Raw genomic sequence first — 14,001 nt, forward strand, 5'->3', positions numbered from 1 at the left:
AAAATGGGTAAAAGATTTAAATGTAGGTCATGAAGCCATAAACATTTTGGAAGAAAACATAGGCAATAAACTCTCCAGTATCTTTTGTAGCAATATTTTTGCTGATATATCTCCACGGGCAAGTGAAATAAAGGACAAAATAAACAAATGGGACTATATCAAACTAAAAAGCTTTTGCACAGCAAAAGAAACCATTAACAAAATAAAAAGGCAACTCACTCAACGAGAGAATATTTTTGCCAATACATCTGATCAGAGGTTAATAACCAAAATTTATAAAAACACTTCCTAAAAGTCAACACCAGGAAGGTAAACAATCCAATTAAAAAATGGGCAAAGGATGTGAATAGACACTTATCCAAAGAGGACATACAGATGGCCAATAGGCATATGAAAAAATGCTCAACATCACTAATCAGAGAAAAGCAAATTAAAACCACCTCACAACTGTCTGAATGACTCTCATTAACAAATAAATACACAATAAGTGCTGGTGAGGGTGTGGAGAAAAGGGAACCCTCCTGCATGGTTGGTGGGAATGCAGACTTGTGCAGCTACTGTGGAAAACTATATGGCACTTTTTCAAAAAAAATTAAAAATGAAACTGCCTTATCCCATTTTAAGAAATATATCCTAAGAATTCCAAAACACCAATTAAAAAGAAGATATGCACCCTTATGTTTTGGCAGCATTGTTTACAGTAGCCAAGATCTGGAAACAATCCAAGTGTCTGACAGTGGACGAGTGGATAAAAAAGCTGTGGTACATATATACAATGGAATACTAAACATCTGTGAAGAAGAATGCAGTCTTACCTTTTGCAATGGCATGGATGGATCTGGAGATTATTATGCTAAGTGAAATAAACCAGGCAGAGAAAGACAAATATCTTATGATCTCACTTATATGTGGAATCTAAGTAACACGGTGAACTGAGGAACAGAATAGAGGCATAGGTGGGGTCACAGGGACCAAAGGGACAGCTGTCAGAGGGAAGGGGTACAGGGGACGAGATCAGAGAAGGTGAAGGGATTAGTGAAATTATATATACATAACACATAGATGCAAATAACAGGACAGCAAATCCCAGAGCAAAGAGGGAGACAGAGGTAGGGAGAGGGGCAATAGGGTGTAATGGGGGGGCACATTGTGGGAGGTTGAAGGTGTTAAATTGAGTGGGACACTTGAATCCATGTTAACACAATAAATTTAAAATTTTAATTAAAGAATTATGAAAAAGTTTAATCCCTGAAAATGACAACTTGATTAGAATTACTAGATGTTACTCTAGTTATTTCCTTCCTGTCTCTGTAAACAGTGCACAAGTATCTACTGGCATTTAGTGTACTGGGAAAAGTTGTGTCCCATTTCCTCTACTCAGTGTTCATAAAAATTCTTTATATTTGAAATTTAAATATTCACCAGATGGGAATTCATTCATTCCTTCAATTACTACTTTGAAGACAGCTATTATCCTAAGTACAGGATATACAAAGATGAGTAAGACAGTTTCTGCATTTAATTTGCTTACACTCAAGAAAAGAAGACTGATAGGGGAGCAAATAGAATAGAGGGTGGTAAGTGCTCTGAAGGAAGTAAGCATACTTGGTACGCAATAGTGTGCTCGAGCTGGCTCATACCAGCTGTGGGAGCCTGTTACTACAGATTGAGAAACTGCAAACCTGTTTTACCATTGGTAGCTTGAAATTGACTATGGTCAGAACATTTTTTATTTATACCTTGGCAATTGGCAAATACTTCAAAGAGGGCTTTTCTTTTCTGTTTTTTCTTCCTTTACTTTCCCTTAGGCCCTAAGGCTTAGTGCTTAGGCCATCCAGTTTGATAACACACCACTGCTGGTATGGGAATAGCGCTATGAAATGCAGTCCTTTATCTCATTGCAACATGAGCCCATTCTGCATGTCATCTTACAAGTTGTTTCAGGACCAGCTGCTTCTGGGATTTAAACAATCATCATTTCACAGACATGATGGCTGTTCCCCTTTTAGATAATGAGAGTAAGATGAAGTCTAAATCCCCTGTGGCATCTGTTTTTGTTCTAGTGATTATAAAGCAAATAACATCACCATCAATTTATACCTCATCAATGAGCCTTGGCTCTTCTCACTGGCCTGGTGCTGCAGCATTAACTCAGTGACCACAGACGACATTCAGCTCCTGAGACAGATAAATCACCCTTACTACTTCATGGTGAGCTGACTGTTCAGATTGTCCTTCCAAGTCTGTATAATGCGAGTCTCTGCACAGTCCCGTCCTGTGCATTGTCTACTGTGCGGCCCCCCGGGGAGCTTCTTAAGAGCAGAGACACCTACCCTTTTGGAATTGTGGCATTCTCCCTTCCCTCCTACAGATCCTCCTGTGAACTTAGAAATGTTCCGTTGGCCAAAGAAAATCACATGGCCAAGTCCAGATTCAAGGTGAAGGGAGAAACAGACTGCACCATTGTACACTGTTTTTTTAAACTGAGATTTTGCAGATTTAAGTAACATTTAATTATACTGCACAATTATAACAAAGAATACAACTGTTCTAAGCCATTTGGGGAGCAAAAACAACTCATTCTTGGTGTTGCTTGGGGATGCTCACCTGGTGTACATCCTGGAGCCGGCTGGGCATCAGTCAGTATGCTCCCAGAGGGGGTTAGGAGCCTCAGTTTAGTGGAATTTAAGAGCTTCTACTGTACCTGTCTAGTAGGGTTATTGTGAGGATTAGATGTGATAAAGCACTTAGAACACTTTCTTAGCTCCTATAAATGCTCATTAATTGTTAGTTGTCATATTATTATGATCATGATCATCAGTGTCAGTTATTGTTAATATTATTAATCAGTCCAAGGAAAGACCTTAAGATAGGGTGGAGAATGGACTAAGAAAGAATGAAAAGTGCCAGCCCCAGTAACATCAAGTAAATTGGAGGGGGACAGTGAAGAAGGAAAGGGGGGATCAAACCAGGGACTTAGAAAACTCACACAAGAGGCCCCAGGAGACGGAGCTCAGGGATGTGGGTGATTCAGGCAAAGAGTATGGAGGGGAGAATTATAATTTCAACCTGCTTACATGAAGCATCGTGATATAGAACAAGGATTTCTAAACACTGGCTCACGGCTGGTTGCTTTAGTATCGCCTGGGGAGCTTGTTGAAAATGCAGGAATTCTAAGGCCTGAGGTCTGTAGAGAGACCCAGGAGCCTGCATTACTAAAGCTGCCCAGGCAGACTTGGATGCACAGGCAGGTTTGGGAAGCCATGACAGCTGACGGCACAGAGCAGTGGAACTCCAGGAACTTGGGCTACAGCCCTGGGTGCAGAGCAGACTTGCTATGTGACTTCTCTGGGACTCCCTCAGGCCTCTGTGTCGAGGGCAAGGGAGATGAAGGGCGTGGACTTTTATCCCTTGTACAGCCCCCACACATGGAAGGGGTGATTGTTAGGACAGCAGCTGGTATCGTGTGTGAGACCACCACCTCAAACGAGCTTCCTCCACCTGGTCTGCTGCCCCTCCAAACCAACCCTGCAGTGAGCAAGGGATGCAGCCATATGATCTGAAATCCTTTCCAACTATGAAGTTCTTGGACTGTGGTTTGTTTTCTATTTTGCAGACTCCAACTTATTATAAGACCTTGTGGATTTTCCTGGATTGTGTTTCTGCAATTTTCATTGTTGCCATATTTTATTTTCACTGGTAAGCATATGTTTGTAATTTTAAATAAATTTTTCCAAAAATAAAAGTATAAATGGTTCTTATGGAAAGTTGAGTAAAAACAGTAGCGCACCCTTCCTTGTGATCTCTTATGGCAAGTTCTCAGGAAGACAGGGTTAATCATCTGAACCTTTCATTACTCCTCATGCTGCCTGCAGCTCCTCACACCCTCCCACCTCCTCAGCACAGGTACTCTGAGGATAAGGACTGTCACTGAAGCTCAGTTAAGCCTGTTAGCACAGACTCAATGTGGATCAGTTGTGAGGGGACAGAGGTTGACGGTTGTCCAGAACAAGTGCCGCCATCTCCCACTGTCCACAGAACTGTACAGGGCAGGGTGCTGTGTAAACAGCAAGCTCACCAACCTGGAAGCCTGGGTTTTAGCCCTGACTTTGCCCCTTAGTTGTTGGGTGGCCCTGGGAAAATTACTGCCCCTTTCAGGCCACAGTCTTTATCTGTTCAAGCAAATGACATTTGAGAATCCTTGCGGGGCAAATCCTACAGGATTGCAAGGTTCAAGGTGGGAGAGGAAACATCCTGGTAGAATAATTTTAGCTAGAGGAGACCATGGCTGTGTAGACCTCATCATGCCATCCTTTCTTCATTTGTGAGTTATCCTTTAAAGGGAAAAAAAACAAGCCCTCTCTGCTTAACTGAGAATTTTACTGGATAATGTTCCTTTTCTGGAGACAGCCTGGATTATTGTTATTTCTGGAAAAGGTCTACAAGGTTCACGGTTAGTCTTCTTCCTTCCAGGTGGAGAGAGAACCAAAAAGAAACAGACTTCGAAAGCACCAGCAGTCACATAGGTAAAGTCAGAGGCCTACCCCCCTGCTACCATTGCCCTCCCGGACACAGGGTCTGCTTTTCATGTCTCTGACAAGGGCTGAGGGAGTCTGGGAATTGAAGGGTGGGAACTAAAGAAAATTTGAGAAGTGTAGTGGGACACAGATTCTGGAAATGCCTTGACATCAGGTTTCATTTTGGACTTCATTCTCTAAGCAATGAGATCCTTTGGAAGTTGCTGAAGATGGTATTTTTTCATGCTGAACAAGCATGGAAGTTGCTTGCTCATGTAGTTTTTCATCACACAGTTCTTGAGTACCCACTTTGAGCCAGGCACTCTGACAGGGGCTGAAGATAACTGGAAAATGGAGGGTGGTCCAACAGAGGGGAGGGTTGGCCACACAGACAGTGAAGAAGCAGACAAAAGGATAGGAATTGACACCATTGGGCCAGACACCTAGGTCTAGGACCAGGAGGCTTCTGTGCCCATTAGGGCTGAAGGTGCTTTTTGGGGCTTCAGTTGTGGGTGCCGTGTTTTGGAGGGTGAAGGAGAACACTGCAGAGATCCTGAAATGCTGGATGAGAGCCTAGGCTCTGCATATAAACAATCAGGAGATGGCAAATGGATTTCAAATAAAGGAACAATATGCTTAGTTTGCTGTGAAAAGGGATGAACTGACAGAATAACATTATTTAGCAGAAGAATTTGGGGTAGGGGAGTAAGGGAAGTTCGAGTTAGTTTTCAAAAAGTTGTGGTGATAATCACTAGTTATTGGTTTGGAAAGCCAGTTTGCTGTCAAAGGAAAAACCAATTAGAAGGCAGAGGGCTGTGCAGTACACAATACGATATCTTTCCATAGTCCCTCTGAGCCTTAAGTAAAGTTGCAAATTCATGTCTTAATTTCATTTCTTGTGGACAGGGGTGACTATCCTGAGATGCTGTGCACCAGTGGGCAGAGGGTTGAACTGATGTAATATATTAGGGGATATTTCAAAATGAACATGCAGCAATAAAATGTCCCCTAATTTTTGTGAGCAGCGTACTTAGGGATAGAACCGCAGGGACCATGAGGAAAGTAAGTTCAGAAACTTGAATAAATTAAATAGAAGACAGTGATCTTTGGTACTGTGAAACTGAGGGTTCAAACAAAGATTGCCTAACTCCCTTGAAGAGCAGAGTGTTGCCAGGTAACTCTGAGTTTCATGGATTTCAATATCACTGTCCTGGCTGTATTCCAGATCTCTAGCAGTATTCAGTGGTTGTATGGGTAAACGAAGACTGCCATAACAACTAGCACAGATGGAGCCAGTTAAACAACAGAAATTAATTTTCTCACAGTTCTGGAGGCTAGGAATTCAAGATCAGTGCGTTAGCAGGTTTGGCCTCTTCTGAGCGCTCTGCTCTTGGCTTGCAGGTGGCCACCTGCTTGCTGCGTCCTCACCCCCTCTCCTCTGTGCACACACATCTTCCCTGCCTCTGTGTGTGTCCACATTTTCTCTTCTGCAGTCAGACTGGATTCGAGCCCACCCTCATGGCCTCATTTTAATCAGCTCTTTAAAGGCTCTATCTCCAAGTACAGTTAGATTTTTGAGGTTACTGCTTCACCATGTGAATTTTGGGGACAGACAATTCAGCCCATAACAATAATCCAGCTAAGAAATTAAAAGAAGCCTGACCAGGCGGTGGCACAGTGGATAAAGCGTCGGACTACGATGCCAAGGACCCAGGTTCGAGACCCCGAGGTCGCCAGCTTGAGCGTGGGCTCATCTGGTTTGAGCAAAAGCTCACCGGCTTGGATCCAGGGTGGCTGGCTCAAGCAAGGGGTTACTCGGTCTGCTGAAGGCCCGTGGTCAAGGCACATATGAGAAAGCAATCAATGAACAACTAACGTGTCGCAATGTGCAACGAAAAACTAATGATTGATGCTTTTCATCTCTCCGTTCCTGTCTGTCTGTCCCTGTCTATCCCTCTCTCTGACTCTCTCTCTCTGTCTCTGTAATAAAATAAAATAAATTAAAAGAACATGAAACTGGTGAGAAAATTATGGATGGGCAAGAAGTGTTGAAGGAAAATTTAAAGATTTGTATACATTTGAAAGAAGGACATGGCTATAATGCCTTAGAAAAAGTATACATTTAACTTGACTTCAATTCCCCATTGTGCTTAAAGGATAATAAATCAGTAAGTTTTTCTGTTTTTAAAAGTGTTTAGTTTGCTGTTACAGAAACTAGTTTTGCCTAATTTAAGTACATCTTGTACCACAACCACCCCAGGATGAGGAAGTGCGGCTGCTGCCACCAGAAGGCGTTCAACGCCTTCCTAGCTTTAGAATATATTTTTAAAGAAGTCAGTCCTTTATCTTCTGTCTTATGTTTCATATGAAAAGTTTTCCAAGAAAAAAATAAGTCTTTCATTTTCTTTGTTCCTCTACTTATAATAATGTTTTTTTCTCTGCTTTTTATGACCATTTCTTTTGTTACTGGTTTTTAGTAATTTGATTATGGTGTACCTTGGTGTATATGGTGTATGTGTGTTTCTTTACCATGTTTGGGATTTACTTAACTACTTAGGTCAGTCCAGAGTATAATTTTCATCAAATTGGATAAAATTTTAGTTTTTACTTTTCCAAATATTTTTCTGCCTCTTCCTTTTTTCTGGTATTCCAGTTACATATATGTTAGTTTGATATTATTTCATAGGTTACCAAGACTGTTCATTTTTATTTTTAGACTAATTTCTGTGCTTAGATTATTGCTGTATATATTCATTTTTTACTGCGGTGTAACAAATTTTTATAAACCTAGCAGCTTAAAACAACATAAGCTGTTCACTCAGTTTCTATGGGTCAGGAAATTAGGCATGGGTTAGCTGGGTGCTCTGCTCAGAGTCTCAGAAGGCTAAAATCAAGGTGTTGGTGTGGGCTGCAACTTCATCTGAGACTTAAGAGTCCTCTTTCAGTCTGACTGGTCATTGGCAGAATTTAGTTCCTTACAATTATAGAACTGAAGTTATCCCTGTTTTCTTGATCACTGGTAACAGGAGTTTGCTCTGAGCTCCTAGAGTTCACCTGCAAGTTCTAGTCATATGGCCCTCTCACAACATGGCCACTTACTTCTTCAAAGATAGGAGGGTAATATATCTTATAGCAGATGGGTTCAGGAAAAGGAGAGAAAAGGAAGCAAAACAAAAAAAAAGAAAAGAAAAGAATAGACAACAGGTTGAAACACTGTAGTCATAAATCCAACCATTTTATTAACTACATTAATTATAAATGAACCAAATACTCAAGTCAAAAGTAGATTGTCAAACTAGATAGAAAAAAAAAGCAAGACCCAAACATATGCTGTCTACAAAAGAAACACTTAAAATACAAAGACACAAATAGATTCAAAGTAAAAGAATGGGGAAAATGATATGCCATGCAAACAATCAACATAAGAAATAATATCTAAAAAATAGACTTCAAAACATAGAACATTACTGAAAACAAAAATGGATTTCATAATGATGAAAAGGTCAATATATCAGGAAGGCATTATAAATAAAACTGTGTATGCCCTTAATATCAGAGCTTCAAAACATAAAACAAAAACTGAAAGAGAAATCATACTTGGAGATTTTAAAAGTCCTCTCTCAGTATCTGAAAGACCAAATAAGCATACAAAAAAAATCAGAAAGGATACAGAAATCTGAACAACAGTTTCACCCACATCAATATAATACAAAATCCCCAACAACTGAAAGGGTATACAATATGTTTAAATGTACATGGTATATTTGCCAATAGAGATCACATGACGAGCCCTAAAATAAGTATCGTAAATAAATTTCAAAAGACTAGAATCTTACAGAGTATGTTCTGTGACCACAATAAAATTAGATTAAAAGCAAATATGAATAAAATATCTAGATAAGCCCCTAAATGCTGGAAATTAATGTATTTTTAAGTTCCCATTGATCAAGGAATAAATCACAAAGTAAATCAGATATTAAATATTTTAAACTAAAAGAATGCTCATATAACAGCAGAATCTGTGGGGTATAGCTAAGAGACTTGGAAATTTGTAACTTTAAAAGTTAGAAGGAAGAAAGGTTTAATATTGACTAAGTTTCTACTTTAAGAATCTATAAAAAGTACATTTTACCTCAAGTAAAAAAAGGAAATACTCAAGATAGCAGAATCAATAAAATAGAAAAGATACAATAGAGAAAATAAAAAGTAAAGAGTCTTCATAAAGTTTAATAAAATTTATAATATCTTAGCAAGATGAGAGAGAAATAGAGGTTGCCTATATAATTAATGATGAATAAAAGAGGGAATATCCCTCCAGATCCTAGACACAAAAAGAAACTTATGGTCTGGCCAGGTAGCTCAGTTGGTAGAGCATCATCCCGATAGGCCAAGGTTGTGGGTTCACTCTCCAGTCAGAGCACGTACAGGAATCAACCAATGAAGGCATAAATAGGTGGAACAACAAATTGATGTTTCTCCCTCTCTTTCCTTCTCCCTTCTTCTCTATCTCTAAAATCAATTAATAAAAATTTAAGTAAAATTATGAACACTTTTACGTCATTAAATTTGACAACTTAAATGAAGTAGATTATTCCTTAGCATATAACTTACCAGAACTTAGAAAAGGAGAAATAGAAATTTGTGATAACCACTGTCTATGAGATTCAAATTCATATATCAAAAATATCACCACAAAGAAGAGTCTTGGCCCAAAGAGTTTCTGGGAAAACAAGGAATAGGAATGAAACTTTCTCAATCTGATAAAAGGTATTTATAAATATACTTACTAAAATGCCAATATCATTTCTTGTGGTAAAGCAATAAATATTTTCCCTGTAAGGTCGGAAATAAGGAAAGGATTATCTGCTCTCACCACTTCTCAGCATTGTGCTGGAGGTCCTATCCAGCTTCACAAGATACGACAGGCATAAAGGGAAAATAAAACTACTGATTTGCAGTTAATGATTATTTACATTAAAAAATTCCAAGGAGGCCCTGGCCGGTTGACTCAGCAGTAGAGCGTCAGCCTGGCGTGCGGGGGACCCGGGTTCGATTCCCGGCCAGGGCACATAGGAAAGCGCCCATTTGCTTCTCCACCCCTACCCCCTCCTTCCTCTCTGTCTCTTTCTTCCCCTCCCACAGCCAAGGCTCCATTGGAGCAAAGATGGCCCGGGCGCAGGGGATGGCTCCTTGGCCTCTGCCCCAGGCGCTAGAGTGGCTCTGGTCGCAGCAGAGCGACGCCCCGGAGGGGCAGAGCATCGCCCCCTGGTGGGCAGAGCGTTACCCCTGGTGGGCATGCCGGGTGGATCCCGGTCGGGCACATGTGGGAGTCTGTCTGACTGTCTCTCCCCGTTTCCAGCTTCAGAAAAATACAAAAAAAAAAAATTCCAAGGAGTCAAACAACAAACAAACCTACTAGAAGTAATAAATGGGTTAAGCAATGTCTCTGGATATAGAAAAATTAATTGTATGTCTTTATATTAGCAATGAATAATTGGAAATGTTAAAATTCTTTAAATAGCATTTACAACAACATAAAAACTGAAAACTACAAATGTTTAATAAGAGAAAGAAGACCCAAATAAATGAATACACCACATTCATGAATTAGAAAACCTAATTATCATCTAGTCCTGCAATTCAATTGACCTACAAAGTCAACTCAAAAGTAATTAAAAAAAATTACCTTCCTCTCATGAAGCTGACAAAAGATAAAACTCATGTGTGCAGCTGCTTCTTCAAGATTGAAACTATATTCAGGGTTAAAAATAACCAAGTCTGGGCTTACCTCTTTGGATTCTGTCTTTCTTTTTGATTTTGGCCCCACAGTTCCTTGTGTTACTGAAAATTCTTAATTTAAGATGTTTTCTTGGCTTTGTATATTATCCACCTTTTAACTTGTCTTCAGTAAGAGTCAAGTTCCTGGCTCCATTATTAGATGATGTCTCCACCATCTATTTTTTTTTCATTAGTCAGATAAAAATTATTTTTTGAGTACTTACTGTGTGACAGCACTGTGTATGTAGTGGTGAGGAGGACAAAGTCTCTGACCATAAAAAGCTCCTGTTCTAATAGAGGATGTGTTCATTTTATGAAGCAATGATTGTGAAACACATGATCTTTAAGAAAATGTCAATTTCTGTATCCTGAGGACTTCCACAGGGAGCTAGAACCTCACACAACAGGCTCTTAAATTCCAGGACCGTGCTGAATTGCAGGCCTGTGATAAAATGTGCACAAAATCTGAGACAGGGAGAGGAGAACTAGGGAGAAAGAACCTGAAATGGTGAGGGACTAACATTTTAAAGATGACTAGGATTTCACCACAAGACTGGCATATATTGGAGAAGTGATATTAGAGGAATTTGTGATTTTATCTTTTCTACCCCACAGAAACTGAGAGTATAAATCTCGAAAAGAGAGAAACTGAGACAGAGGAAGATGTGAGTGTAGACACAGAGACTCCCGCCCAAGTTGGGGAAATCCCAGAGACTCCAGCAGCCCCCACCATAGATTAAAACCAAGATATAAGGAAACACCGGGTGCCAAGAAGAAAGACAGCAAACCAGAGCCAGTCAGAAAACCTCCAAACCACTGATGCCTGCTACAGATGATGTTATACAACCGGTGCCCACTGAGAACTCTGAACCCACCCAAGCACCCACCTAGGAGACCAACAGAGAAACCACCTTCCAAACCGCAGCGCCTGAAAGCAAATGAACCAAGTTTCCTCCACAGGAATTTCCTCATCCTGAAACACAGCCTGAAAAAACCTCCCACTATTGAATATCCCCAATAAGCCCGTTTTATGATGTCTTCTACTACATCCAGCACATCCTCCTCCTTTGGGCCGTCTTCAAAGAAGAATTAGCCACATCTTTCCCCCGTCTTATTTTTCTTCTCTGTGTCTAAAGGTGGTGATGGTGAGATTGATCAAGAAAAAAGTGCAGAAGAGCCGTTGAGGCTCTCAGGAGAACATTCTGGTCCAGCCTTTCTCTAAAGATTGCTTCTCCAGGGGATGGGGAAGGGAAAAACAGCTGTTGTGTCTTGGAACTGGAACTGGTTGTTCCCTGGTTGATGCAGAGTTTGACTCATCCTAACCCTTCATGGTACTCCCTGCTAATGGTGCGGCTGTGGTGAACATCGGCATGTAAATAAAGGCAGCCTTTCAGGAGTGCAGAAGGTAAATGGTGTATTCTTTGGACCCTTTTGTGATGACTCTAACAAAGACTAAGGGATGAGTGCAAAAGTGATGCCATCTGAGTCAGAAAATGAGAGGTGGCATGGGCATGAGTTGGGAGCAAAGATTTTACCCCACATGCACTCTTTGTGATCTAATGTTAAGTGCGATGCTTCCTAATAGCTTGCTGTTGGCTGGTTCCCCAATGGGGATGATGGCATAACCCATGTGCACCCAGGGCCCTTTGTCCTTGAAGGAAAACTAGAGCTCAGAGCAAGCATCTGGAGCCCCTTCTATCTGGGAGCCCAGTATTAGAAGCAGTGAATTGAGTTCCACTAGGGACCTTCACCTATTCACACTTCTTCTCTGGGCCTCAGTATCCCCAGCCATATGGTAACGGTGCAGGGGCCGACCAGCACAGCCCGGTCCTCCTGGCTCCTTGGGCTGACTGTGGAGTCACATAACCATTGGGGGTACAGGGTAGTCTCTGACAGCAACATGATCATCCCAGAGAGCAGGACTGTCCGATTGGGTCCTCGATTTCTACAACTAGCCCCTCCACCTCCCACTGACCGTTGAGGAGAACAGGAGGAGTACTCCATGGGGGGCGGTTGGGCACCTAGATGATGATGACCCCAGACACATGGGTGTGTGAGGGCAGCAGGACTGGGCTCTGCTGAAGTATCAGGGGGACACTGAGGCTGATCACAAACATGCCCACTTCAAGTGGACTCTCCACTGTCACTTCTCTTGGCACTCATCCCAGCCACAGCCCCAAATCACACCTTCCCTGTCTGAAGCCTCCACCCCCAGACCTGATCAGGTCATGGCCAAACTTGGTTGTTCCATTCTGATCACTAACATTTTACAAGTACCTACCAGATGTAAGGATTTAACCAAAGGCAGCATTGTTCTAGGGGTTCTCAGAGGATTTTTGACAAGCCGAGACGTTTCTGGCAGGATGCGAGGGCCACTCTGGCTCCACTGGCCCTGGTTAAGTCTCAGAAACCAGTCCTTCTCTAGATCAGGTAGGTGCACAGGTAGGTCCTCACCTCCCAGGCGGAGGGCCAGTATTTCTCTGCAATCTGCCTCGGTCTCAGCCAGTCCCTTTAAATCCCTTTCAAGCACACCTTAAGCTCAGGCACCACTATTGCCAAACCCAGAACAGTTTGTCCTTGTACACATAGACCAAGGAGAGAGTTACAGGCCACACACACACAGGGCCCTGTTCCGACATACTTTTCCCTCCTCCTCCCATTCCCCCAACAAAGACACTCTAGGGCCAGAAGGTGAAACATGCTTTATGTCCTGAGGTGATGAGGAAAGTAGGGGCTCAGCACGCACACTGCAATATATAAAAGTGTTCTGTCTCCTCCCAACTGAGGACCCCGGATTTAGGGGAATTAATCCAGTCCCTCAGGTGTCAGATTATTCTTGATTGGGTTGGTTTTGAGAACTAGGCTGCCCTCTCGCTTCCCTGTCTGAGTGGTCCACATGAAATCGAAGGAGGTCACTCGGCAGAGCTGGGCTGAGATGAGAAAGCATGCGAGGAGCACGGGCTCTTCCAACGGGGAAGGCTACAACACGCCGGGACTGAATCCAGCCCAGAGCCTCACAGGTGGCTGGACGGGCATTCTGCATCCCAGCAAGGTCACCGCACTGGGAGGAGGGCTGGAGTCCAAGTTGGTGCAGTCCCTGGTGGCCGGCCGGCCCAACCACCCTGCCTGTATGGCAAAGGTCTTCCTCCAGCTACAGAGGTACCTGACTGGCCTGAGCCAGCTGCTGCCTAGAGGGCAGGCACAAGGCCAGTGCCGCCTCCGTACTGTTCACCTGCCACTCCTGGAGCCCCGCTGTTTGCTCATGGCCGTGAGCATCTGGCTGATATAGGAGGTTAGGAGGTCATCCATCTTGTAGCCCTGGAAACAGTGGCAAGAAGACAAACAGAGTAGAAAGTGAGACCTGTCCAGCCCACTCAGACCCAGAACACTGCTCCCAGACAACTCTGCAGTAGGCGGAACCTTGGACAATGGCAAGTCCTAGTCCATTCTGGACTGTCTCCCCAGCTGCCCAGTTGAGGGGTCAGATTCATCCAACCTAAGGCTCTAAGTTCTAAGCTGTTAGGACCCTACATCAAGGCCCTAGATTGTGGGTCCCTCAAATCCTGATGCTTACTTCCAAGAATGACTCTAAAAGCTCTACCAGTTGAGCTATGCCTTGGAAATTGAGCGCAGTCCAGGAGGCCTCACTGCTAACAGCCCTGTTGTTGAACGTAGGGGCTGAAGGCTCAATACTGATACTGGAGGC

General features: G+C 42.5%; 2 protein-coding genes across 2 annotated transcripts in view; one reads left to right on the plus strand and one right to left on the minus strand.

Annotated features, from left to right (window-relative positions):
• Positions 1–11,047, plus strand: part of GDPD4 (glycerophosphodiester phosphodiesterase domain containing 4) — a 137,097-nt gene extending 126,050 nt beyond the window's left edge. The window contains exons 13-16 of the mRNA XM_066249654.1: positions 2,064–2,211; positions 3,617–3,699; positions 4,474–4,526; positions 10,911–11,047. Coding sequence (XP_066105751.1) covers positions 2,064–2,211; positions 3,617–3,699; positions 4,474–4,526; positions 10,911–11,035 — 409 coding nt within the window. The 3' untranslated portion in view covers positions 11,036–11,047. The remainder of the gene's footprint in view (positions 1–2,063; positions 2,212–3,616; positions 3,700–4,473; positions 4,527–10,910) is intronic.
• Positions 11,048–11,058: 11 nt separating this feature from the next.
• Positions 11,059–14,001, minus strand: part of MYO7A (myosin VIIA) — a 95,375-nt gene continuing 92,432 nt past the window's right edge. Inside the window, exon 48 of the mRNA XM_066249646.1 lies at positions 11,059–13,613. Coding sequence (XP_066105743.1) covers positions 13,524–13,613 — 90 coding nt within the window. The 3' untranslated portion in view covers positions 11,059–13,523. The remainder of the gene's footprint in view (positions 13,614–14,001) is intronic.

The sequence above is a fragment of the Saccopteryx bilineata genome, chromosome 1 (assembly GCF_036850765.1).
Source record: "Saccopteryx bilineata isolate mSacBil1 chromosome 1, mSacBil1_pri_phased_curated, whole genome shotgun sequence".
NCBI lineage: Eukaryota > Metazoa > Chordata > Mammalia > Chiroptera > Emballonuridae > Saccopteryx > Saccopteryx bilineata.